The sequence below is a fragment of the Perkinsus marinus genome (genome assembly GCF_000006405.1).
Source record: "Perkinsus marinus ATCC 50983 genomic scaffold scf_1104296948084, whole genome shotgun sequence".
Taxonomy (NCBI): Eukaryota; Perkinsozoa; order Perkinsida; family Perkinsidae; genus Perkinsus; species Perkinsus marinus.
Genome location: NW_003210321.1, coordinates 1 through 22,030, shown reverse-complemented (window position 1 = coordinate 22,030; position 22,030 = coordinate 1). Strand labels below are relative to the sequence as shown.

Genomic DNA, 22,030 nt, shown 5'->3' with positions numbered 1-22,030 from the left:
ATCCATCGAGCGGTTGTGTACTTGTCTGGAGAATGAGGGGTGATTTCAGACGACATCTTCGATGAATTAACAGTCAATGAATGTGTGATGGATATCATCTATAGCTTGTTCTGGAGAGCATTGGATTCGACTGTACGCCAACACGGGCATCTGTCGGGACGATGGTAGTAAGGGTGGGATGATGTGATAGGGAGACGGTATGATGATGGATCTAGCTCTAGTAGTAGTGATAGGCAAATCATCGTGAGATCCACTCATAAGGACTGTTACGTATGATTTATAAAAGAGTAGGTAGTGTGGACACTCCTCCAGTTTGCCTAGGCTGGGATAGGGTTCTCGATATCGCAGGTCTACGAATCAATGGTTTCAATCAGTCCTAGTAGGAGGTGTTAAAGTGTAGGGTATCCGCAGGGAAATATGTGGAGATACTCTTATGAGAGTCTGTCTTCCGATTAACGCATGGATCGGACATGAATTAAAGGACATATTTCCCTTGCAAGAACATATACTTTAGACCCGTGTACGCTGAGAATGTGTAGATATTCCTCACCCATTTGTGTGAGTTCTCACTAGCTACGACGAGTAACGCCCTAAAAATCAGAGGTTATTCCCCATGGGATAGAAGGACACGCTTAAAGCGGTGCTGCACACATCGGAGCGACGATGTATTTGCCGAAAACTGTATATTCTAAGAATCGGTGGAGCCATGATTAGTCTGTATCGCCGCCGCTCTAACCGCGACGATGCTGAGTCATGCCTCCATTATCCGTCTTTGACAGTATATACACAGGACTCATCGTACAAAGAAGCACTAAGAGAAATTGACTCTTATTCGAGGAGTTGGAGTACGCCCATTCCTTGTTGGGTCTGCTCTTATCATGAGCCGCAACAGAGTTCAGCAGTGGCAATGTGTCATCATCATCATCATCACGAACTCCAGCGTCGGCCTAAAGGAATCGTGTACTGTCGAGTTTGAAGTGTTTCATCGGGCGGTACAGCGATTTGCGTAGCTTCTGGCAGCTAGCTCTGAAGGCGTCTGTGGTAGAGAGTCGGTGGTATGCACTTTTCGAATAGATTGTTTATAATCATTCATGTGGGCATCGACCGCTAGAGTGCTGTCCGATCAGCTGTCTAGTCTCCCCTCACGGCTGTCCACACGTAGGAGCAGCTCACGACGTTCTAAGGTGCCATACTACCCTGCGGACCTTTGGGTACCTCTCGTGCCTCAGATATCCCCGTTAGCATCATCGTCACTCTGTCTAGCATCAGCTGCCGCTAGCCTAGTAGCCCTCACCACAACGTCGTCATCATCAACAGTATTGTGCGAGGAGGTTCCGGACAAGAAGGCCCGGCTTGGCATACAAGACGCTGAGCGGTATATATCCAGTGTAGTGCCGCATAGACCTCATTCGGCAGGGAGCAGCTTCGATGTGGTGCAACGTGGAGGGACCGATGTTTTGAAGTAGAAGACCGGAGGGATAGGATCTTTCGTGAAGGGATTTGCTCTCAGATGGCAATACTACTCCGACAACGGTGCGGACCTGTTTTACGCTCTTGTGGATGTACTCATGTCGATAACATCTGGGGAGGAAGAGGGGGACGTGCGGTAAGTATAAAGGGTGGTAGTCCAGCCGGTGCTCAGTTGCCCATCCTAAAGGGCTCATCGTTGACGTCCACGATGGTCATCCAAATTGTTTTGGTTGAGACCGGTTCCTCTAGAACCGATTTTATGACTTTTCCTGTCAGAGTAACTAAGCTGGACGGCTATTGCACCCCTCCACCACGGAAGCTGGCGGACATCCAGGTTGTCTTTGGCCAGCCGGAAAAGCCTCGTGCCACTCTAGATGTATACTCTAATTATCAAGAAGGCACTGGAAGGATGGTCACTACATGGGAGCTCAGTCGGCCTACTGGACAGCTCACTCGGAATGATGTTGATGTGAGTCTAACCATTTACCTTACGTTTTCTAGGAGCTGATTCCCCATAGAAATTGCCGAGACTTTATTATAGTTGTTTTCAAATTTCATGCTTCTTTCGCGGTGTCATATGTAGGTATTACTTCGTGGCCTCACAGAGCATGCAGTATACAGGCCTCGACGCTATAGTGGCACCGTTGATCAGGACTCTGATATTGGTAGGAGGGTCCCCGATGAGGAGGTCTGTTGGGCAGTGTTGGTCAGGGAGGGCCTTTGCTGAGCTATTCGACCAAGTATCTATGAATGAGGACGGACCGCAAGAGGGAGGGGCTAGACAACGTCGCGCGCCACAAAATGAGAGCTCGAGGGAAAAGGCCAAGAGGGAGCTGGAGGAGATGGGCATTGACGTTATCCTACCGCCCGAGGAAGGTGAGCTATGATTCACTTGGTGGCGACTTGGTGTCCTACCATTGTTGTTGAGGTACTACGAGTGATGATGATGTTTGGAAGGGCCTAGTGGGCTACCCCCAGACCAAGGCTAGAGTAGAGGAGACGGTCTTGCTGCAATTGAGGCATCCTGACCTCTTCAAGAGGATAGCTGAAGGGACCCGAGGGGTAGGGCATGGGCATGCATTAGAAGAGCTACGGCCATTATCAGAAAGCGGCTCCTGCTAACAAACCCAAGGTGGTCTTATTCGAGGGCCCACCGGGGACAGGCAAGACGTCAGCAGCGAGGTGATGGGTGGCCTCCATCAGTGGTGCCCTCTCAAGCTAGTGATGTCAGATGTATAGCTGCTGGATGTGGTATACCTCTGGTCTACGTGCCGTTAGAGGCTCTGTTGTCGAAGTGGTACGGGGAAAGCGAGAAGCATCTGTCTAAGGTCTTCCAACTGGCTAGGGACTTGGTCCAGGAAGGTAGGCGCTGCGGTACCGCATAGACTCATCCCTAGGCTCTTCTAGAATTGTGCAATGGCTGAGGTTCCCATAGCTGGCAGGGAATAATGCTGTTATTTGAGAGGATTCTTGTCTGTTCAGACTGCAAGGAAGGCTCGGGAGTGATAGTATTTGTTGACGAGGTGGACACCCTAGCATCCAGCAGGGACGATCCCTCAGGGATGCACGAGGCCAGCAAACGTGTTTTATCAGTGTTATTAAGGTAGTAGCAATAAGCTGTTGGCGACGTGCTTTGGGAGAATCTATATTGGCAACAATGGTCCGACCTGGTATGGGTTATGTACTCTTTTTCTCAGGGAGCTTGATGGCTTCAGCACGCCAGGAAAGGCCAGTGCCATGCTCATTGCTGCTACCAACCGAAAGCAGGATTTAGATCAGGCCTTCGTGAGTCGGTAGGGAGGTCGCGGGTTCGATCCCCGCACTTGTCATTGGCTCTGTTGTAGAATCGACACGTCAGTCGAGTTTGCTCTACCAGATGAGGCCAGCAGGGCTGCCATATTCGGCTTATATGCCCGGCAGCTATCTCAGAAGGACTGCGAGCAGTTGGCCAAGGTCTCGTCAGGTGAGGTCACTTGCCACAAGTATGGGGGAAATATGCACATGGTCAGCTACATGTGTTGGTGACAATATGAATATTATGAAACAATTTCGGGAAATTTTCATTGAAAACAAACATATATTCCAACACTGCTAGTAAACATGGTCCTGTATTAGGTTTGAGTGGACGTAATATCAAAGATGCATGCCAGGATGCCGAGAGGAGATGGGCGGCAGCTAGGTTCAGAGAGCTCTCGAAAGAGAAATGTATAGAGGCGCCATTCCTCGGGATGGACTGAGGGTTCTGATGATAGCGCGGATCGATCATCCTGGATGGGGTCGTGGATGCCATTTTGAGACTCTCCTTCAGAAACCCCTTGATGACGCTACAGTGGGTCTACCTGATCGTTCAACATACGAAGCTTGTGTGAGAGAGAAGAGACAACAGCAACGTAGTGCTAGAAGGAGTAGTACTGAGAGAGCCCAAATACCTCTATTATACACTGCCAATTGAGCAGTTCATATTTATACCAGATACCACACTGCTGTTTCTGAAACTATCCTCTCCTGTGTTCAGTCATCTGCCTTCAAGCGGCCTGTCCTTTCATGTCACTGTGGATTGATCAGGTTGTCCATTAGGGAATGGGTCGTCGATTGAGTGTTGGTTGATGTGGGCATGAAAGTTAATATTTTGATGTCATTCTTCTTGAAGAAGTCGCCAGCACAGCTCCTTCCGGATAAAAATTGTCTGGAAGGTCGATCGTTCAGGATACCTAAGGCACCGTCGAAGGTAAGCTCCGCTTCAACGAAGACGACTGAGGGGTGACTCATGTGATTGTGAACTCAGGATTCCGTGAACTTTGTTACGGGCAATCCAATGTATGGTCCTTGGCCTGTCGCAATGGAGCAGGCCTTGTTTGGAATGGGCTGCTTTTGGTGCTCTGAGGCTCTCTTCGTGGACATGAAAGGGGTCTTCTCCACACAAGTAGTGTCCTCCCCAACCGCTTCTTATGGAAAGTCGTTTAAGAGTATTCTCTTAGGTAGGATACGCCCAGGGTAAGACGCCTAACCCTACTTACGAGGAGGTATGCAGCGGGCAGACGAATCATTCGGAAGTCGTCCGAATAATATACAACCCGAAGACTATCACGTATAAGGACCTGCTTAAGGTGACACACAGTTCTCTGAGGAGTAGTAGTATGATGATGTATAGCAAGGTCTTCTGGAGCGGTCATGACCCTACTGTCCCTATGGCACAAGGCAATGACTGTGGCTCGCAGTAAGTACATATGGCTGGGAGGTGGTCGAGTCCATCCTGGTCAGGTATAGGAGTGGTATATATTATTATAATGAGGAGCAGAAGGGCGAGGCACTGGAGAGCAAGTGAGCGGGTTAACGACTCTTCCGTTAGCAGCTTCTCATCATTCAGAGAGGAGTACCAAGCAGCTCTTTCCAAAGCCGGTATGAAGAAGACTATAGTGACCGAGATAGAGCCGGCCGGGGAGTTCTATTATGCTGAGGACTATCACCAACAGTACGGTTCCACACTCTTATTACCACCCAGTGCATTCTATGCTAGATACAGTTCAAAGCCAGGCTCGAGGCAGTACTGTGGACTCAGACCGTTAGGTGTGGACTTCCCACGACTAAATGCTTCCTAATTCTGGTTGACGAGTCGCTGTTCTATTTTATATCGCTATTAGTAAACGGCTAGAAGCCTATTAATGACCTGAAGGCCACTAGCTCACACATGGGCTGCTTTTGTTAGCAGTTCCCTCATCCTCGATGTTGCGCTATTCCTGTCATTATCTACCGTCTCCCTTCCAAGCCTCTTATGTTCCCTGGAATGTCCCCTAGGTGCTGACGTCACTACAGGAGAGCCACGGCTCCCTCTCTAGCCCGACCCGAGCGGGCATTGAGATGGCTGATTCAGCGGAACATTTGAATGCTCCAGACGGTACTGGAGACGATGGTGAGGCGAGGGGGAGAAGCATCAAGACTCGTGATTCCCTCGAGTGAGTAAAAGCTCCTCAAAACTTGTGGCGAAGCTCTCTCTAGTGGATCCATTCGTAGTCCTTCTCGAAGAACAGCTACCCATCATTGGTTCAGTCGACTGGGACAGGAGACCAGGTGACTTCCTCTGAGACGCCCCCTATGCTCTCGGAGGCCCTAGAGGATTGTTCGGTGACCGTCTCCTCGATGGTTGCCTATTCACCTATCTAGAGAAGGACACGACGGTATTTTGAGCTGAACACTGTTCAGTGAACAGCTTTGTACTTTCCGTCTTGGAACCTTATTCAGGCCTTCTCTGTATTCACACCTCCTCCGTATTCAGACCTTCTCCGCCAACAAAGGTGAATGCCATCGCTGGTTTGGGTAGACTTGATGTAGACGTGTTAGCAATTCGATGAGCTCTGCATTGTGTTAATCAGTAAACACTGCCACAACGAGCAGGAGGTATAGATCAGACCATCACATTTCCCTCACAAGATCTACTCTTCACCTTGGGGCTGTACCCGACGCACGGAATACTAGCAATGTCACGGCGAACCACACGAGCTGCGCCTCCAAGTTCCATGACTCAGGTGGTCCCCACTGCACCCTTCTCGGCGTCTGACTCAGTGGAGGGGCTCTTCTTCCCGAAGGACTTAGTCATGTAAGCTATCATTCTTTTCCCACAGAGGTTTGCAACAGCTGCAGATCGACTCACTCATTGTTATCTGATGTACCACTAGCGTCGATGAACAAAGGACGCTGATGAAATCTCTGTTCAATGAAATCACTGTACCCACCGTCGTTCTTCACTATAGGGTCCACATAATCGATCTAAGCACTCCACTGCTCAATTTCTCATACTTATTATAAGACAAGACGGGCGCCATCAAGAGCGTGGACTGAACTCAAGGATAGGAAGTTTGACTTTGGAAACGATACCAACTATCAATTGTCGAAGGAACATAGATGGTGCCCGCACGGCATCGTCATATTCTGACGCTACTTGATAAGAGACACTGAAACCTGAGTAGTGTTAGTATAAACAGTTAGTCTAAGCATCATCCAGAAGTGAACGAAGACGAGAGAAGGAGTGATGATATACTCCGCTCTAGTCGCCAGCACGGCGAGTTACCATCTTCATATCATTTAAACGGAACTACCACAGAACGTCCCGTTTCTTAATACAACGGGAGCCGATTCTGCGACAAAAACGATCGATGATTAGAAATCAACAATCGATTGGTAGCCGCCAGCTCCCATTATTAACAGACAGAGGAGAGTGAGGGCACCGAGAAGGCTCATCTCGAGTCGACTTGCCTTCCAAACAGCCTTCAATGATCCCTCGTTGAATACACGTATTCTAGTATAGAACAAGGCAGGGAGGACTCCAGCCATAGCTATCATGGTAAACACACCCATGAGATTAATGAGCTTGTCAACACTGGGGACAACAATTGCAATGACCAGGGCGATTCCAACCAGGAAGGTGCGAGCGATGATTCTCTTGATGAGATCGCGCTTCGCCGTGCTGTCAACATCGATATTGAAAGCGTACTCCAGAGAGGCGGCGATCGGCATGAGGATGACCAAGAAATGAGGAAACGCCAATAGAAGCATGGCGATCACTGCAATGTACCCCCATACATCAAGTGGCTGGCCAGGCGGAGCGATGCTGTTCATTATAGGAACTTCAATGAGGCTCCTGCCATAGCCGTAGTAGCCACAGGCACCGACACCAACGTAGATGACGAAGACTATAAGGAGACCAGCAGAGGCTGCCTTAGGGAAAGCGGCAGGTGTGATCATCTCACGAATGAGGGTGGGCGTAGCACTGGCCATTTGATAGGAGAGAATGGCGTTACCAAAGGAGACGGCCCATGTGAGAGCATCACCGTTGAAGAGATCATAATCAATAGGCTCATCAGTAGTGATGCCATTCTCAATGCCCTTGGCTGCGATAATAACGAAAAGCGCTATGACACCAACCAGACCAACAATGGCAACATAGGAGATCTCCTTGAGGGATCTCAGCCAGGAGAAAGGGAGGCAAATGGCAGCCCAGATGACACACCATACGGTAACAGAAAGCCCTGGAGCCAACTTCTGGGTATTCTCGCCCAGCAGAAGAAGGAGAGTGGCACAAACTCCGGTCATGGTGGCATGAACAATAAGGGCTGTGATGATCTGACCAGCTCGACCAAAGCAGACTCTGCCGAGCTCCTCATAGGTGTTGATAGGATCTCCCTTGGGGTGATTCGTGACGGCTTTGTAGAGGTTGCAGACCATATAGTCCGACAAGGCAGCAGCGACGAACAGGACGAGAATGCCGCCAATCCAGCCACAGGTGGCCATGACGGTCGGAAGGGTGATGACACCCAAACCTGCAAGAAGAAGGCAGTCTCGAAAGCACAAGCACAGCCGCATATGTTCTTACCAATGGCTGTCAGTACAATGTTGATGATGGATCGAACATTAGAACACTTATGAGAGTTCTCCTCACTAGCATCGTCTACTGCTGCTGCTGCCTTATAATCTAAGGAATCGCTTACGGTTGAGTCCTCCGAAAGCTTCGTGGAGGAGGCCACAGAGCCTAGATGATGATGATCTTGATTATCAGCAAGGCTCATACAGCCAGGAACAAAGGAAAGAAAAGTAGTAAGCCTAATAACGGGACTACTCATTCCTAAAAGGTCCCAACACAAGGAGAGGGAAACCAAACGCGAGGAGAGGGAGGGGAAACTTAGTGAATAACGACCCGAGCTCAGGCATGGGAGTGTGAGACCCGCACAGAATCACATTCCATACCCAAAAGTGTCGATATAGGAAGTAACACGTAAAAGAATGAACACGTATGCTACCAACAACAACAACAACTCTCCACAGCCTGGGTCTCGATGGGCTCAGGCAGACAGGCGACGAAAGTACAAGTTCATAGAGGCCATAGGCCCCGCTGGAACTGAGGTGGGGAAGTAAACAATAGAACAATAAGGAACAGAATTGCGAACCACCCAGGGCAGGATGGCTCTGGCTATACCACACATCCGTCACATCAGCCCCTCCACGCGGGACCTCTCAGCATGAAAAAGACATGAAAGTCAAAGTAATACACCGACTGTTGCCTACCTTAGAAGGTGACGATTGCCACATAACCTCCTGCGCCCATGAGGAGCAGGCATAGGAGAGTGAGGAATAGGATAATAGACATTTCGATCCAGTTCGACTTAACCACAGCCGCGAACGAACCTTCGTTGAGAACCTTCATCCTTACATAGAACAAAGCAGGGAGGATAGCTGCCATAGCGATCACTGTGAAGACACTCATAAGGTTTATAAGGTTATTCACACTGGGCACTGTGATGGCAATGACGAGAGTAATGGCGACCAGTATAGTCCGAGCCACAGCCCTCTTGATGAAGTCGCGCTTTGACGAGCTCTTTATTTCTATCTTCACCGCCTCTTCGAGGGACGCAGCGATGGGCATGAGCAGGACTAGATAGTGAGGGAAGGCTAGGGCCAGCATCGACACAACCAGGGCATATCCCCAGGCATCCAATGGTTGGTCCGGTGGGGTTATGCTGTCCAAGATGGGCACTTCTACGAGACTTCGACCATAGCCGTAATATCCACAGGCACCAACACCAACGTAGATCGAGAACACAATAAAGAAACTGATAGACGCCACCTTGGGGAAAGCCGAGGGTGTCTTCATCTCGCGAAGTAGGTTGGGAGTAGCACTGGCGATCTGATAGGACAGTACTGCATTGCCGAACGAGATAGCCCAGTTGAGAGGATCCTGGCTGATGAGATCATACTCAATCTCCTCGTCTGTGGTCACTCCGTGTACAATACCATTGGCGGCAATGATGACGAAGAGAGCTATGATGCCCATAAGGCCTACAATAGCGACGTAAGACATGTCCTTGAGGGACCGTATCCACGATAGAGGAACACATATAGCTGCCCAGATGACGCACCATACGGTCACTGAGAGCTCCGGAGCCAACTTCTGGGTATTCTGGCCTAGAAGGAGGAGGAGAGTGGCACAAACTCCGATCATGGTGATGTGAACAATAAGGGCTGTGATGATCTGACCAGCTCGACCAAAGCAGACTCTGCCGAGCTCCTCATAGGTGTTGATAGGATCTCCCTTGGGATGATTCGTGACGGCTTTGTAGAGGTTGCAGACCATATAGTCCGACAGGGCAGCACCGAAGAAGAGGACAATAACACCGCCGATCCAGCCACACTTGGCCATGACAGTCGGAAGGGTGATGACACCCAAACCTGACAGGAAGAGCGCTGTTCCTATGCCGGCGGAGAAAAGAAGCCACAAAGGATAAAATGTGTCGTTACCAGGAATAGAACTCACGTCCATCCACAGACTAAACGACACTCCTAACCTCTGCACCACTAACCCCTATTACCTATAGCTGTGAGAATGATATTCAAAATGGACCGGAGGTTAGAGCACTTCCCATCAAGAGAGTCTTCACTAACATCACTAACGACCTTCTTATCTGAAGAATCATCGCTCACTGAAGGCGTTCGGTCTACTTGGCTCATTAGGGCCGAGTCAAAGAGAAACTAAAACCCACTTGTCGAGGGACAAGCCAACCCGACCTCAACCACCGACCCAACGCAAGAGAATTTAATACTAATTCACAGACGAGATGTAATGTTAGATCACAATGAGCCACGCCTGTGGAGCGACGCTCGCTGATAGGGAAACTCAAAAACCAAAGTCGATACTGTCAATACGAGATGCCGCTGCCAAGTTTTGAACCTGCGCATATAGAGTTCCCGCACAGAGGAATCCACATCCGCGTTGCCGGTTCATTCAATGTTGTTTTTCAACGATTATAGCTGGGTTAAATCGTCACGATTAGGAGATGATGAGGAAGTGCTCGGACTAGATAGACTGCTCGTTTCCTTTCGCCCTCTTTCAGAAGTGACCTCGCTCCTGCTGCGAATTCGTAGAGTCGGCAGCTCCTCTTGAATATGATTTTCTAGTGCATCCCCTGGGAGCGTTAAAGCAGTTTCCGTAGCTAGGGAGGCGGCCAGGGACGTCGGAGTATCTCCTCTGAGGGACAAACAACCCTGCTACAAGTTCGCCCATAGTTGCATTGGGATTATATGTTATATTACACTACATATTCAAATCTATATTACATTTCACCGTGATATGAAAACACTAGTGAGAAAAACATATTCATAAACCACAACACGAATACCAATATTACAAACCTAGTCATAGTCCTATGATCCTCTCTGATGCTCTTGACCAGAGCGTCAACAACAACCGATGAGGATTCTCCCATGAAGATAACTTGCCTACCCAGACAGGCTATCAGTAGTCCATGTCCTCTCATACTCCAACTCGCATTTCGGTGTTCTATTATCACCGCTCCGCCGTCTCTCTACTCGAACACGCCTCGCAACACGCTTGTAAGAATACGGCAATGGTCTACCATGTATACGTACTAGTCTTGAAACATGACACTATCACTTCTTACAATCTTTGCTTGAGGGTATTATAAGTGCAGCATTCCAACTCGACATGGGGGCCTAGAGCAGCCCTGACGAGGACGAGACCAGCGGAGACGAACACAGCTGACTCATCGTCACAGATGAACATCACACGTGGCACTGCCGTGGATGGTTGAAGTGATGCCGATGCTAACCTGAAGAGTATAATATACTAAATATGTGAAGTGAGGGAAATCGAGGAGATAATGAGTGTATACTCAACACCTAGCCCGAGACGGACCCGGTATCAAGCCAACCCACAGAGATTAATGATAGCACTGGCGATCTGAGAGGTGGGCTTACCCGATGAACTCCTGTATGATGGACATCACAAACTTGCAGCGGACGGCCTTGGCAACGGTCGAGGGTAACTTGATGGGATCCTCAAGGGCCGCCGGGTTATACATACAATCAACCATGATTAAGTCAATCTCTGAGAGGAAAGCGATACTCCACAAGCTTGGCAATAACAAAGCACCGCACTACCATCCATACACGGCTGTAAGCGGGAGGTCGATGGCCCGGATATTCCCCGCAGATGAACCCTCTTCCTCAACGATGTCTCCCGCAAGCTGCGGGCAAGAGGGGAATTGCCGGGGTCCAAGGTGACAAGAAGGACCCCTGGTCGGTAGGCCTCGGTATCTGATGATGCGGAAGAAGTGGAGAGGAAATACGCAGTAGGGAAAGTCGATTACCTTCAACCGGTCCGCCTGATATGATCCATTCCAGAATGAATGTTTCTATGACGTCTTGAAGGAAGTCTAGGAGTTGAGAAAGTTGTGGTATGAGCAAGACCAGCAAAGATACCCAAAATTTGAGCCAGTAAGAGAGCCAATACACTATCGAATAGCACCACTGTATAGCAATGGAGAGCACCTAAGGGGTCATCATGGTGACCACATGAGGAGTTGGTCATTCCTTACAGAGATAACCCACTTGGACATGACCTCTGTCAGAGAAGTGTCGTTACTAAGAAACTGAAGGGAACGGTAAAGGGAGAGATCCTTGTACGGTAGCCGCTTACACTCCTAAGGCTGATATATGCATCGACAACTGCTTCCTCAACGCATCTACGGCCCGAAAACACATCCAAGAGTTCGCTGGGGAGGACACCATGGCAGACCAATGACCAGAAGGAGGACGGATGGGAGGGTTTGGCGGATGACCCTTGGGGGGCGGACGCCATGTTGATATTATTAAGACAAACTAAATATGCGATATCTCCGATCTGCCAAAATATCCTGCATATTCGGAATCATGTTCTTCGGCGACCTTCCCCGGAGTCCCCTGCCAGAGGAGTGCCCCCGAAAGCCATTCCGATAACGGTATATGCAGGGGCCCTGTAGTCCATAAGGCTCTTATCCTCAGTTCAAGCACGTGGGGTATCCCGAAGACTACTAGCGTACCACTGATTACTGCCATAGCGGAGAGATTACTTCTAACTGAGACCGGCTGGGATGGTTCGCCGACTAGACAACTACCCGAGTCGAGCTACGAGAATCTGAGAACCCCCATGCAACCCGCTCGCGAAGGTTCGAATCCCACAGGGCGCATTTCCGACGTCGTTGCGAGGAGATGTGGGCATCTACAAAGTGACTAAGTACAAGAATAATTACATGCAAGTCGTGCACTGGGCGGAGCGATGCAGTCCTTGGCACAGTAGAAGATTTCAAAAACGCATCACAAGAGAGCACTCCACCTTTTCCGAAGTTTTTAAGGAGCGTGTTCACTGAACGCAACTCTGTGATTACTCCGGAAAACCGCGTATGGGGTCCTGGCAGTGAAAGTCCTACATAAGACTGCACTTGTCACAAGCCCACTGAAGTCTAAACATCGCTTGTAGTTACCACTATAGTGGATCGTACCATGGCGGCCTCTAGGACCTACAAGGTGACTCGCGAAGTAGTGCATCTGCTGGCCGGCAAGATGAATAGGGATGGTCGTACGGTAATGCAGTCATATCGGCTCTGAAGAGACCTCTCCCATAGGTAACCCCCGATGACAGACGTGGGATCCTTCGCTTGGTGGAGTGTGACGATGGGTGCTTGCGGGTCGAATTCGTCCTGAGGTAAGCGTGGTAGTATGAATAGTATTAGTTGGGGCTACTCGTTATCAGGTCGGACGGTTGTGATGTCGACTCTACAGGACCTGAGGAGTCTTTCGTGGCTGATAAAGGCGATAAGTAGGTGAAGTCTCTCGGGCGTCTCAAGAGGAGTTTCTATCTACCTACCTCAACGACTCGTTTATCGATCCCCCTCAGACTGGACCCAGTCCCCCAGTGCACCACCGGACGAGTTTACGTCCTTCGAATCAAAGACCAGCGACATTTGTACTACTCAAGGAGTCGTGTCTCTTCCTCCACTGGATGGTAGGTATTGGATGCAAGCCGAGGATGCCACTGATGAGCCTCGTTTGGTGGTTAAATTTAATAAGGCTCTCGACAGGGCCCAGAGTGAGCCTGATCAGGATGCTGTGATGGAGGGTAGTCCCATTGGCCATCCCTCTATAGCAGTGTTCTCCTCCTCCTCAGAGGCCGCGCCCCCACCACCGACTAGTATCCCCTTCCCTTCAAGGTAGTTGGCTCTTGCTGTCGATTAGGGTCTCCGGTTCACCACCCAGGTCCACCTCTTCTTCCTCTCAGCAGGGCGGCGGCCTCAGCGTAATGGATAGACTCATGGCCGAACAGGACGACTTCAGACCAACTGAGGAGCAGTAGGTTACCTCTCCTCCTCCTCCTCCGGGTCGGCAAGTTCCCTGCCAGATTCGCCCAGGCTGCAGCGTTTTGGATCTTAGCCCATCGGTTGGACGAGGCAGGGGTGCGAGTTCGTCCTAGGGTAGAGAGGAGGGGAAGCAACTGACCCGTCGATACAGCGGTAGTCAACGTCAGATTCACCCGACACCGCTGCGTAACGTCTTGACTAAGGAAGTGTTGGCAAAATTGGCTGAAGACCCGGAAGGTAGAAGGGCCCGTCTCTTAATACTTACTGTCTGCTCAATTACTCTCTTATGGCTCCGTGTAGAATATTAAGTCCGCACTCTCTATTACACGGGCTTTTGTCTGATATCGTGGGTCCGCACTTATGTGTAGAAGGGCTTTTGTCTGATATCGTGGGTCCGCACTTACGTGTAGAAGGGCTTTTGTCTGATATCGTGGGTCCGCACTTACGTGTAGAAGGGCTTTTGTCTGATATCGTGGGTCCCCACTTACGTGTAGAAGGGCTTTTGTCTGATATCGTGGGTCCGCACTTACGTGTAGAAGGGCTTTTGTCTGATATCGTGGGTCCGCACTTACGTGTAGAAGGGCTTTTGTCTGATATCGTGGGTCCCCACTTACGTGTAGAAGGGCTTTTGTCTGATATCGTGGGTCCGCACTTACGTGTAGAAGGGCTTTTGTCTGATATCGTGGGTCCGCACTTACGTGTAGAAGGGCCTTTGTCTGATATCGTGGGTCCGCACTTACGTGTAGAAGGGCTTTTGTCTGATATCGTGGGTCCGCACTTACGTGTAGAAGGGCCTTTGTCTGATATCGTGGGTCCGCACTTACGTGTAGAAGGGCTTTTGTCTGATATCGTGGGTCCGCACTTACGTGTAGAAGGGCTTTTGTCTGATATCGTGGGTCCCCACTTACGTGTAGAAGGGCTTTTGTCTGATATCGTGGGTCCGCACTTACGTGTAGAAGGGCTTTTGTCTGATATCGTGGGTCCGCACTTACGTGTAGAAGGGCCTTTGTCTGATATCGTGGGTCCGCACTTACGTGTAGAAGGGCCTTTGTCTGATATCGTGGGTCCGCACTTACGTGTAGAAGGGCTTTTGTCTGATATCGTGGGTCCGCACTTACGTGTAGAAGGGCTTTTGTCTGATATCGTGGGTCCGCACTTACGTGTAGAAGGGCTTTTGTCTGATATCGTGGGTCCGCACTTACGTGTAGAAGGGCTTTTGTCTGATATCGTGGATCCCCACTTACACAATATCTTCCCCAGGCAACAAGCAGTTGAAGGACCAGATCCCTGAAGGGCACACCCTTAAGGATACCATCACCAGTGCTCAGTTCTATCAGGCTATGGGGCGTATGGATGAGGCCATGTAGTATAGTGGACGGCCTTCGCAAGCAACTCTGCTGCTCAGTGGCTGACGCTTGTCTCCCTCTGAATTAGATACTCGGAGAACGTCCTCGCCCTTTTCCAGGCTTTAGAGCTGGATGCCTCTGTATTGGACTCCCACGCTGACCGTAAGATCTCCTCGATGCTTTCTCGTTCCAATATGGATGCTGTTTGTCAGCCTTTGAAAGCCTTTGTGAAGCTCTGGAGAAGAAGTATAGGGAGGAGGGGTCCTCTCAGCCTTCTGATACTGCCCAGAAGGCCGATGAAGATATGCCAAGTGCTGATTAAGTGTTTCCAATACTGAGTTCTTCTGGAGTTGAGGTTCCTTTCCGAATATTGTGGTCGAAGGTATGTGAGTGGTAGTTTCTGCCAGAAACTTTGAGGGTCGTTGATTGACCATAATGAGGAGGTACCAGTAGTGTGCTCCTAGGATGCCGAGGAAGGGAGGATGTCGGGCTAATTTGAACCATTATCTACTGCTCGGTATCCAGGAGCTAACATCTCGACTGCGACCATGTGCCGATCGGTTCACTCGGTGGTGACTCTCACTTCGAGCTCGACTGCTGTTGTCACACGCCATCGCGGGAGAATTCCCTGGTTAACTTCGTTTTATGGCTTAATACTGTCTCAGTAGTGGAGATATCACATTTCCTTTAATGGAAGCTTCCACCATATCGAAGCCTCCGACAGTGGCGGAAGAGGTGCCTGATGAGAACAGCGTTAGAGGACGTAAGACAGTAGCCATGGTTAAGAGCGAGCATACTTGGCGGAAACGGAAGAACTTCACCCCTGTACGGGTAACCTTCCTAGAGCCTCTCCGTCATCTTCTCTAGTCGCGAAGCTTTTTAGAGGGACCAACTTTCCAAGCGAGGCAGGACGAGCCCTCGGAATAAGAATAGTAGTAGTAGTAGGAGGACGCTCCTCTGTGTGGGAATGGGCACCGCCGTTTAGGTGCCCAATCTATCAGAAGGTTCCTTGCCCCCGTCTCGAAGCCTAGCAGTACCACTACTGGGGTGTTACCACTTACTTTGGACATTCGTGGGGTTCACGTTAACTTCTTAGACGGCGCCGAGCTCGCCGGTGATGGAGCTTGTCGAGTTCCCCTGGGCAGGGGCAAGGTCCAGTGACAGTGGGGAGGCCTCTGATTCGAAGGGCTCGATGGATGACGATGAACTATCGCTTACTGCTCATGACATTCAAAAGTGGGCCGCCCCCTGGGGTGGAGGGCCGTGTCTATTGGGAGTGGTGTCAGGCTGAGGAGGGAGCTGTTGGACTGTCAGTCCTTCAACGAGAGCCTTATTGGGGAACGCGAGAGGTAGAAGACGTTGTCGGTGCTCAGGACTGGGGAGATCCCTTGTCAAGGCACATTCAAGAAGTGAAGGACTTCAGAGACACCCTCAAGCGAGCTGCGGCTAACATGAGGGAAATACTCAAACAGATGTCACAGTACGTGCTGGGTTAGCGACTGAGTTCACCGGTGTCGGTGTACCTCAGGCGAATGCATTTGGAAAACAAAAAGGAGTTGCAGCAACAAGCTGAACGGTTAGGGAAGCTCATGCCGTCTACTAGGAGGTGGGCCGAGCCTATTGAGTCGAAGAGATACCATTGTGTATGGGCTCAGTGCCACTGGGCATCACTGGAAGGGGGGTACAGAGGAGAAGAGCATTCTGGATGCCCATAAGAGGCTACAGTCCTTTAAGGCACAGCTGGACGAGGAGAAGACACAGTATAGGAAGTAGTAGACCTGCTATAGTGGAAGTCGATAGGAGTGGGCTAACAGGCTCTTGAGAATACGCCGAGCTCGTGCGAATACGGAGGGTAACGCCACTGCCGCACCTGAGGTCTCTTCCTCCTCGTCTGCTATGGTCCAGGATGAGGACACTAATACTAAGATACTAGGGTTGGCGGATGTGAGGTGTTCGTGAGGAGGGATGTTGATGAGCTTGGTGAGGTTTAGATGCTGCCCACTGACGAGGCTGAATACCAGATCCACGAGGCTAAGGAGAATATACAAATGATGGAGATGACGCTGAAGAAGGTCATTGTTGTTGTCACTCCAGCGTTGTGTGTTTATGTTGTTGTTGTTCTCTTGGATAGACGGAAGCCGACTTGGTAGAGCGGGAGAATCGACTGCATGCCGAGAGGACGTTGTTCAACAAGGAGCTCAGGACCTGCAACTCCCATGAGCAGAGTGCTTTTGGCAACTACCCCTGTCTGGGGAAGAGCACTGACGGCCTCCTTCCGGGGAGGTGATTGTTGCAGCAGTGGTTCAGGGATTGGCAACTGTAATAGCGACACTGGGGGATCAGGTACCAGTTGATGACCATGATTGGAAAGGGCGGATTCTCGGAAGTATTCAAGGCTTATGATTTGGAGACCCACAGGTCATATAGTTGGCTTGTTCAGTAGGGTCTCGGAGGACGGCTGTTTACTCTTAGTTATGTCGCTGTGAAGATCCACCAGATTCGCCCAGACATGACCGAGGTGGCTCGTGAGGCTTATGTTAGACACACATGGCGAGAGTGAGTCGCTGTGGGGCTCTCGGTCAGACACTAGGGTGAGGCTAGGTATGGTATTCACAAGAGGCTGAAGCACCGTCGAATTATACAGTTGTACGACTACTTCCCTATAGACTGCCATTCCTTCGGTACAGTCCTCGAGTAAGGTCCTACGGTCCTAGTCTAGCTGGGTGGGCATGACTGGTCCTTGTTGAGGTTCTGTGAGGGCGTTGATCTCGACACTTACCTGAAGGCTCATGGGCCGATACCGGAGAAGGAGGCCAGGGGCATCATGGTCCAGGTCTTCAGTGGACTGCGGTATGGACCCAGCATGAACGTTGACCACAGTATGGCTGCACGTAGATACATGAACAGTGCTGGTCATAAGATCATTCACTACGATTTGAAGCCAGGGAACCTCATGTAAAGTGAGTACGGCATTTGCTGAAGGGATAGCTCGTGCAGGTATTACGAGGGGAATATTAAAATAACGGACTTTGGTTTGTCGAAGCAAGTGGATCAACATCAAAACCACGACACGGTGGAGCTCACCTCTCTCGGCACTGGGACGTAGTCTGGTAGTGGTCCTGGACTGCTGGTCACGTTTGTCATGCAGGTATTGGTACTTGCCTCCTGAATGCTTCGACACTTCGGCCGCTAAGATCAGCAATAAGGTGGACGTTTGGAGCTGCGGCGTTATATTTTATGAGCTGCTATTCGCGCGGAAGCCTTTTGGTGAGTCGCTCAAGTCGGCCGCCTTTTGTATGATGTCATTCAGGTCATGGGATTAGTCAAGATCATCTTATAAGAGCTGGGACGATCAAGAACGCTCATGGCGTGGAGTTCCCTCAGAGCGGTCGGGTCTCGAAAGAAGCTAAGGTTGGTCAATACTCATTTAGTCTCTTTGCTGGAGTTATCTCCTGCAGAGCTTCATTCAACGGTTACTAATTTACGATCGTCAACTACGGCCCGATGTCATCGAGGCTGCTAATGATCCCTACATACGACGCGTATAGTAATGATATATACTCTTTTACAATGCAGAAGGAAGACTGTGAGTCATATTAGTTGTCTATCGTACTATTTGCAATCACCTGCAGCATGCAATAGAATGATGCTTCTCAATACAAGATCGTATATTGAGTTTATCAGTCCGTATCGGCACTAGGTTATTTCGAAGGTGATTGTATGTAGTCATTGAAAGCAACACCTTTTTCTGGTTGTGGGTATTGCCACAGCCGTGCGTTCTCCAGCTGGGCTACGTTGGAATGCCGTAATAGGGCGACGTTTTTTGGTTTTAATGACAGCATCCGTGGCGGATACAGAGGGAAGGGTTGCCTCAGACATCGGGTCGGAGGATCGGCAACAGTCTACGATAGCATGTGAAGGAATGGGTAAGGTGGAGCTGCTATAGATGAGGCCCGCCTGAGTGTTGTGTTTGTCTAGGCGATGCTGGTCATGCTCTCGTGGAGGGCGAGAGATTGTCTACCTCAGTGGTGACCACACCGCAGAATCTAGTGAAGGAAGAGGAGAACGCACGTGCCCAAGGAGATTTCGAAAAATTCCGAGGTCAGTATTGGCATCCTTTGAACTGGTAGCCGATCGAAGTGTTACCGCAGACTGTTTTGATCGTGATGCGATAGCAAATGGATCTGAGCAAGCGAAGATATGTTTGAAAATGCTCGCGGAGGGCTTAAGATGCCCCGATGAGTAAGTTGTGGTGGACCAAAAATACTGTCACAGTGTCACTGTGGTTGAAAAAGTCTCTAGGTGTCTCGGTTGCGGAATAAGGTGATCTGTTCTTCTAGTGCTCTTGGTAGGTACTGGGCACAAACGAAAGAAGTACTGGTGGAAAGTTTGAAGGGCGGTACATCCTGCCGGGACCAAGCCACTGATACTCCCAATGCGCTGAAGCAACGACAATGGATCTATGGGCGCCTGAGCTCCCTTCCCGTACCACCGAAGAATGGCTTGCAACGGTTGGCTGAGTGCTGTCTTGACGAGTCGACGTGGCGGGGCATAGACAAGTGGACCTTCGCTGTACTGCGTTGCATGAGTAGCGTGGATATTCCTGAGGACTCTCGACCTTGTCGGTCACCCAACACGAGCGGAAGAAAACGGAAAGTTGAGCAGCGGGAAAGCACGTTATAGCAGCAACTCATCTCTACAGGCTAGCATCCCCTCCCATTCTGTAATCAACATTTCACTGGTATAGTAGGTGCACCGATTGTTTTGTTGGATAAGTGGTAGAGTCCTCATAAGAAAAGTATACTATGGAAGACCCTGCTCTAAACGGAACTAGGCGGGTACCGACAACCAGCGGTATCAACTCTGATGTTTTCAGAACACAGTAACTGTGTCACAGTTGTTGTAAGTGCCTAAGCCGGACTGGTACGGCGTTGCGGTTACATCACTAAGTCTGTCGCCAACACACTGTTGGGACCACCTCTACGAGAGGCATTCACAGCGAGCTCAATCGAGCCATCCTCCACAATGAATCTCATTAAATTTATATACCCTACCCGAGGATCGAACTCGGAATCTCCACCTTAGGAGGGTGGCGCCTTATCCATTGGGCCAGCAGGGCGATGATTCAACTTCGGATCATGTTGATGTCTGTGACTGTTTCGCCGATTACATGAGTGATTACTCTACCTCTCGAAAATTCCTTGATGGAAATTTTGCGAAAGTTTAAAGGGCACCCCCGGATTTGAACCGAGGACCTGCTGATCTGCAGTCAGCCGCTCTGCCACTGAGCTACACACCCACACACACAATTCGACTAGTCCTCCATTTGACCTATTTTCATTCAAAATTTCACTCCTCACTGTGTCGTTTACAGCCAGCTCAATCGAGTCGTCCTCTAATGATTCTCACTAAACTTATCTACCCTACCCGAGGATCGCACTCGGAATCTCCACCTTAGGAGGGTGACGCCTTATCCATTTGGCCAGCAGGGCGATCATTCAACTTCCGATCATGTTGATGTCTGTGACTGTTCCGCCGATTACATGAGTGATTACTCTACCTCTCGAAAATTCCTTGATGAAAATTTTGCGAAAGTTCAAAGGGCACGCCCGGATTTGAACCGAGGACCTGCTGATCTGCAGTCAGCCGCTCTACCGCTGAGCTACACACCCATGCACAGAATACGACTAGTCCTCCATTTGACCTATTGTCATTCAAAATTTCACTCCTCACTGTGTCGTTTACAGCCAGCTCAATCGAGTCGTCCTCTAATGATTCTCACTAAACTTATTTATCCTACCCGAGGATCGAACTCGGAATCTCCACCTTAGGAGGGTTGCGCCTTATCCATTGGGCCAGCAGGGCGATGATTCAACTTCCGATCATGTTGATGTCTGTGACTGTTCCGCCGATTACATGAGTGATTACTCTACCTCTCGAAAATTCCTTGATGAAAATTTTGCGAAAGTTCAAAGAACACGCGCGAATTTGAACCGAGGACCTGCTGATCTGCAGTCAGCCGCTCTACCACTGAGCTACACACCCATGCACACAATTTGACCAGTCCTCTATTTGACCTATTTTCATTCAAAATTGCACTCCTCACTGTGTCGTTTACAGCCAGCTCAATCGAGTCGTCCTCTAATGATTCTTACTAAACTTATCTACCCTACCCGAGGATCGAACTCGGAATCTCCACCGTAGGAGGGTGGCGCCTTATCCATTGGGCCAGCAGGGCGATGATTCAACTTCGGATCGTGTTGATGTCTGTGACTGTTTCGCCGATTACATGAGTGATTACTCTACCTCTCGAAAATTCCTTGATGGAAATTTTGCGAAGGTTCAAAGGGCACGCCCGAATTTGACCCGAGGACCTGCTGATCTGCAGTCAGCCGCTCTACCACTGAGCTACACACCCATACACACAATTGGACTAGTCCTCCATTTGACCTATTTTCATTCAAAATTTTACTCCTCACTGTGTCGTTTACAGCCAGCTCAATCGAGTCGTCCTCTAATGATTCTCACTAAACTTATTTACCCTACCCGAGGATCGCACTCGGAATCTCCACCTTAGGAGGGTGGCGCCTTATCCATTTGGCCAGCAGGGCGATCATTCAACTTCCGATCATGTTGATGTCTGTGACTGTTCCGCCGATTACATGAGTGATTACTCTACCTCTCGAAAATTCCTTGATGAAAATTTTGCGAAAGTTCAAAGGGCACGCCCGGATTTGAACCGAGGACCTGCTGATCTACAGTCAGCCGCTCTACCGCTGAGCTACACACCCATGCACAGAATTAGACTAGTCCTCCATTTGACCTATTGTCATTCAAAATTTCACTCCTCACTGTGTCGTTTACAGCCAGCTCAATCGAGTCGTCCTCTAATGATTCTCACTAAACTTATTTATCCTACCCGAGGATCGAACTCGGAATCTCCACCTTAGGAGGGTTGCGCCTTATCCATTGGGCCAGCAGGGCGATGATTCAACTTCCGATCATGTTGATGTCTGTGACTGTTCCGCCGATTAC

The 22,030-nt window shown here is 49.8% G+C and overlaps 8 protein-coding genes and 11 non-coding genes across 19 annotated transcripts; 5 read left to right on the top strand and 14 right to left on the bottom strand.

Annotated features, from left to right (window-relative positions):
- The first annotated feature begins 1,072 nt into the window (after positions 1–1,072).
- Pmar_PMAR000711 (26S proteasome regulatory subunit 7, putative) lies at positions 1,073–3,936 on the top strand. Its single transcript, XM_002778836.1, has 14 exons — positions 1,073–1,184; positions 1,230–1,462; positions 1,511–1,606; positions 1,747–1,939; positions 2,054–2,135; positions 2,182–2,346; positions 2,399–2,532; positions 2,576–2,652; positions 2,702–2,832; positions 2,953–3,073; positions 3,168–3,263; positions 3,315–3,433; positions 3,586–3,675; positions 3,779–3,936. Coding segments are annotated over exons 1-14 (1,632 nt in total). The 5' UTR covers positions 1,073–1,091; the 3' UTR covers positions 3,781–3,936.
- A 152-nt stretch (positions 3,937–4,088) lies between these two features.
- Pmar_PMAR000710 (Peptide methionine sulfoxide reductase msrA, putative) lies at positions 4,089–5,186 on the top strand. Its single transcript, XM_002778835.1, has 7 exons — positions 4,089–4,198; positions 4,256–4,393; positions 4,449–4,577; positions 4,626–4,687; positions 4,732–4,791; positions 4,838–4,942; positions 4,988–5,186. Exons 1-7 carry the CDS (start codon positions 4,103–4,105, stop codon positions 5,067–5,069), a joined length of 672 nt encoding a protein of 223 aa, XP_002778881.1. The 5' UTR covers positions 4,089–4,102; the 3' UTR covers positions 5,070–5,186.
- A 1,138-nt stretch (positions 5,187–6,324) lies between these two features.
- Pmar_PMAR000709 (Vacuolar amino acid transporter, putative) lies at positions 6,325–7,893 on the bottom strand. The gene is made up of 2 exons (XM_002778834.1): positions 7,838–7,893; positions 6,325–7,784 (listed from the first exon to the last, which is right to left on the bottom strand). The coding sequence occupies exon 2, from the start codon at positions 7,753–7,755 to the stop codon at positions 6,625–6,627; it is 1,131 nt and encodes a 376-aa protein (XP_002778880.1). The 5' UTR covers positions 7,756–7,784; positions 7,838–7,893; the 3' UTR covers positions 6,325–6,624.
- A 634-nt stretch (positions 7,894–8,527) lies between these two features.
- Pmar_PMAR000708 (vacuolar amino acid transporter, putative) lies at positions 8,528–9,966 on the bottom strand (the record flags this gene model as incomplete). Its single annotated transcript, XM_002778833.1, has 2 exons — positions 8,528–9,687; positions 9,828–9,966. The coding sequence occupies 2 exons, from the start codon at positions 9,964–9,966 to the stop codon at positions 8,528–8,530; spliced, it is 1,299 nt and encodes a 432-aa protein (XP_002778879.1).
- Positions 9,967–10,132: 166 nt separating this feature from the next.
- Pmar_PMAR000707 (hypothetical protein) lies at positions 10,133–11,348 on the bottom strand (the record flags this gene model as incomplete). Its single annotated transcript, XM_002778832.1, has 4 exons — positions 10,133–10,186; positions 10,644–10,734; positions 10,917–11,084; positions 11,233–11,348. 4 exons carry the CDS (start codon positions 11,346–11,348, stop codon positions 10,133–10,135), a joined length of 429 nt encoding a protein of 142 aa, XP_002778878.1.
- A 1,447-nt stretch (positions 11,349–12,795) lies between these two features.
- Pmar_PMAR000706 (conserved hypothetical protein) lies at positions 12,796–15,317 on the top strand (the record flags this gene model as incomplete). Its single annotated transcript, XM_002778831.1, has 12 exons — positions 12,796–12,876; positions 12,918–12,997; positions 13,046–13,111; positions 13,190–13,258; positions 13,302–13,411; positions 13,460–13,502; positions 13,549–13,641; positions 13,691–13,763; positions 13,817–13,886; positions 14,910–15,012; positions 15,084–15,157; positions 15,208–15,317. 12 exons carry the CDS (start codon positions 12,796–12,798, stop codon positions 15,315–15,317), a joined length of 972 nt encoding a protein of 323 aa, XP_002778877.1.
- Positions 15,318–15,685: 368 nt separating this feature from the next.
- Positions 15,686–18,581, top strand: Pmar_PMAR000705 (protein kinase, putative; the record flags this gene model as incomplete). The annotated part of the gene is made up of 20 exons (XM_002778830.1): positions 15,686–15,826; positions 15,879–15,927; positions 15,981–16,109; positions 16,141–16,231; positions 16,282–16,344; positions 16,392–16,475; positions 16,524–16,601; positions 16,651–16,764; positions 16,810–16,939; positions 16,987–17,067; positions 17,127–17,278; positions 17,339–17,413; positions 17,468–17,551; positions 17,597–17,689; positions 17,744–17,845; positions 17,891–17,950; positions 17,993–18,097; positions 18,144–18,262; positions 18,306–18,406; positions 18,454–18,581. The coding sequence occupies 20 exons, from the start codon at positions 15,686–15,688 to the stop codon at positions 18,541–18,543; spliced, it is 1,941 nt and encodes a 646-aa protein (XP_002778876.1). The 3' UTR covers positions 18,544–18,581.
- Positions 18,582–18,820: 239 nt separating this feature from the next.
- On the top strand, positions 18,821–19,743 carry Pmar_PMAR000704 (hypothetical protein). The gene is made up of 4 exons (XM_002778829.1): positions 18,821–18,921; positions 18,974–19,096; positions 19,147–19,237; positions 19,348–19,743. Exons 1-4 carry the CDS (start codon positions 18,828–18,830, stop codon positions 19,676–19,678), a joined length of 639 nt encoding a protein of 212 aa, XP_002778875.1. The 5' UTR covers positions 18,821–18,827; the 3' UTR covers positions 19,679–19,743.
- A 298-nt stretch (positions 19,744–20,041) lies between these two features.
- Pmar_PMAR000703 lies at positions 20,042–20,114 on the bottom strand. Its single transcript has one exon. It is a non-coding gene; the product is annotated as a tRNA-Arg (tRNA).
- Positions 20,115–20,222: 108 nt separating this feature from the next.
- On the bottom strand, positions 20,223–20,294 carry Pmar_PMAR000702. The gene has a single exon. It is a non-coding gene; the product is annotated as a tRNA-Cys (tRNA).
- A 120-nt stretch (positions 20,295–20,414) lies between these two features.
- On the bottom strand, positions 20,415–20,487 carry Pmar_PMAR000701. Its single transcript has one exon. It is a non-coding gene; the product is annotated as a tRNA-Arg (tRNA).
- A 108-nt stretch (positions 20,488–20,595) lies between these two features.
- Positions 20,596–20,667, bottom strand: Pmar_PMAR000700. The gene has a single exon. It is a non-coding gene; the product is annotated as a tRNA-Cys (tRNA).
- A 120-nt stretch (positions 20,668–20,787) lies between these two features.
- Positions 20,788–20,860, bottom strand: Pmar_PMAR000699. The gene has a single exon. It is a non-coding gene; the product is annotated as a tRNA-Arg (tRNA).
- Positions 20,861–20,968: 108 nt separating this feature from the next.
- Positions 20,969–21,040, bottom strand: Pmar_PMAR000698. Its single transcript has one exon. It is a non-coding gene; the product is annotated as a tRNA-Cys (tRNA).
- Positions 21,041–21,160: 120 nt separating this feature from the next.
- Positions 21,161–21,233, bottom strand: Pmar_PMAR000697. Its single transcript has one exon. It is a non-coding gene; the product is annotated as a tRNA-Arg (tRNA).
- Positions 21,234–21,341: 108 nt separating this feature from the next.
- Pmar_PMAR000696 lies at positions 21,342–21,413 on the bottom strand. The gene has a single exon. It is a non-coding gene; the product is annotated as a tRNA-Cys (tRNA).
- Positions 21,414–21,533: 120 nt separating this feature from the next.
- Pmar_PMAR000695 lies at positions 21,534–21,606 on the bottom strand. Its single transcript has one exon. It is a non-coding gene; the product is annotated as a tRNA-Arg (tRNA).
- A 108-nt stretch (positions 21,607–21,714) lies between these two features.
- On the bottom strand, positions 21,715–21,786 carry Pmar_PMAR000694. The gene has a single exon. It is a non-coding gene; the product is annotated as a tRNA-Tyr (tRNA).
- Positions 21,787–21,906: 120 nt separating this feature from the next.
- On the bottom strand, positions 21,907–21,979 carry Pmar_PMAR000693. Its single transcript has one exon. It is a non-coding gene; the product is annotated as a tRNA-Arg (tRNA).
- Between the last annotated feature and the right edge of the window lie 51 nt (positions 21,980–22,030).

Coding starts and splice junctions, on each gene's coding strand:
- Pmar_PMAR000711 (XM_002778836.1), top strand. CDS start 1,092: ATGTGGGCATCGACCGCTAGAGTGCTGTCCGATCAGCTGTCTAGTCTC. Junction 2,347..2,398: donor TATCCTACCGCCCGAGGAAG/GTGAGCTATGAT, acceptor ATTGTTGTTGAG/GTACTACGAGTGATGATGAT. Junction 2,533..2,575: donor TAGCTGAAGGGACCCGAGGG/GTAGGGCATGGG, acceptor GGCCATTATCAG/AAAGCGGCTCCTGCTAACAA.
- Pmar_PMAR000710 (XM_002778835.1), top strand. CDS start 4,103: ATGTCATTCTTCTTGAAGAAGTCGCCAGCACAGCTCCTTCCGGATAAA. Junction 4,199..4,255: donor TACCTAAGGCACCGTCGAAG/GTAAGCTCCGCT, acceptor TTGTGAACTCAG/GATTCCGTGAACTTTGTTAC. Junction 4,792..4,837: donor GGCGAGGCACTGGAGAGCAA/GTGAGCGGGTTA, acceptor CTCATCATTCAG/AGAGGAGTACCAAGCAGCTC.
- Pmar_PMAR000709 (XM_002778834.1), bottom strand. CDS start 7,755: ATGGCCACCTGTGGCTGGATTGGCGGCATTCTCGTCCTGTTCGTCGCT.
- Pmar_PMAR000704 (XM_002778829.1), top strand. CDS start 18,828: ATGACAGCATCCGTGGCGGATACAGAGGGAAGGGTTGCCTCAGACATC. Junction 18,922..18,973: donor GATAGCATGTGAAGGAATGG/GTAAGGTGGAGC, acceptor GTGTTTGTCTAG/GCGATGCTGGTCATGCTCTC. Junction 19,097..19,146: donor AGATTTCGAAAAATTCCGAG/GTCAGTATTGGC, acceptor GTGTTACCGCAG/ACTGTTTTGATCGTGATGCG.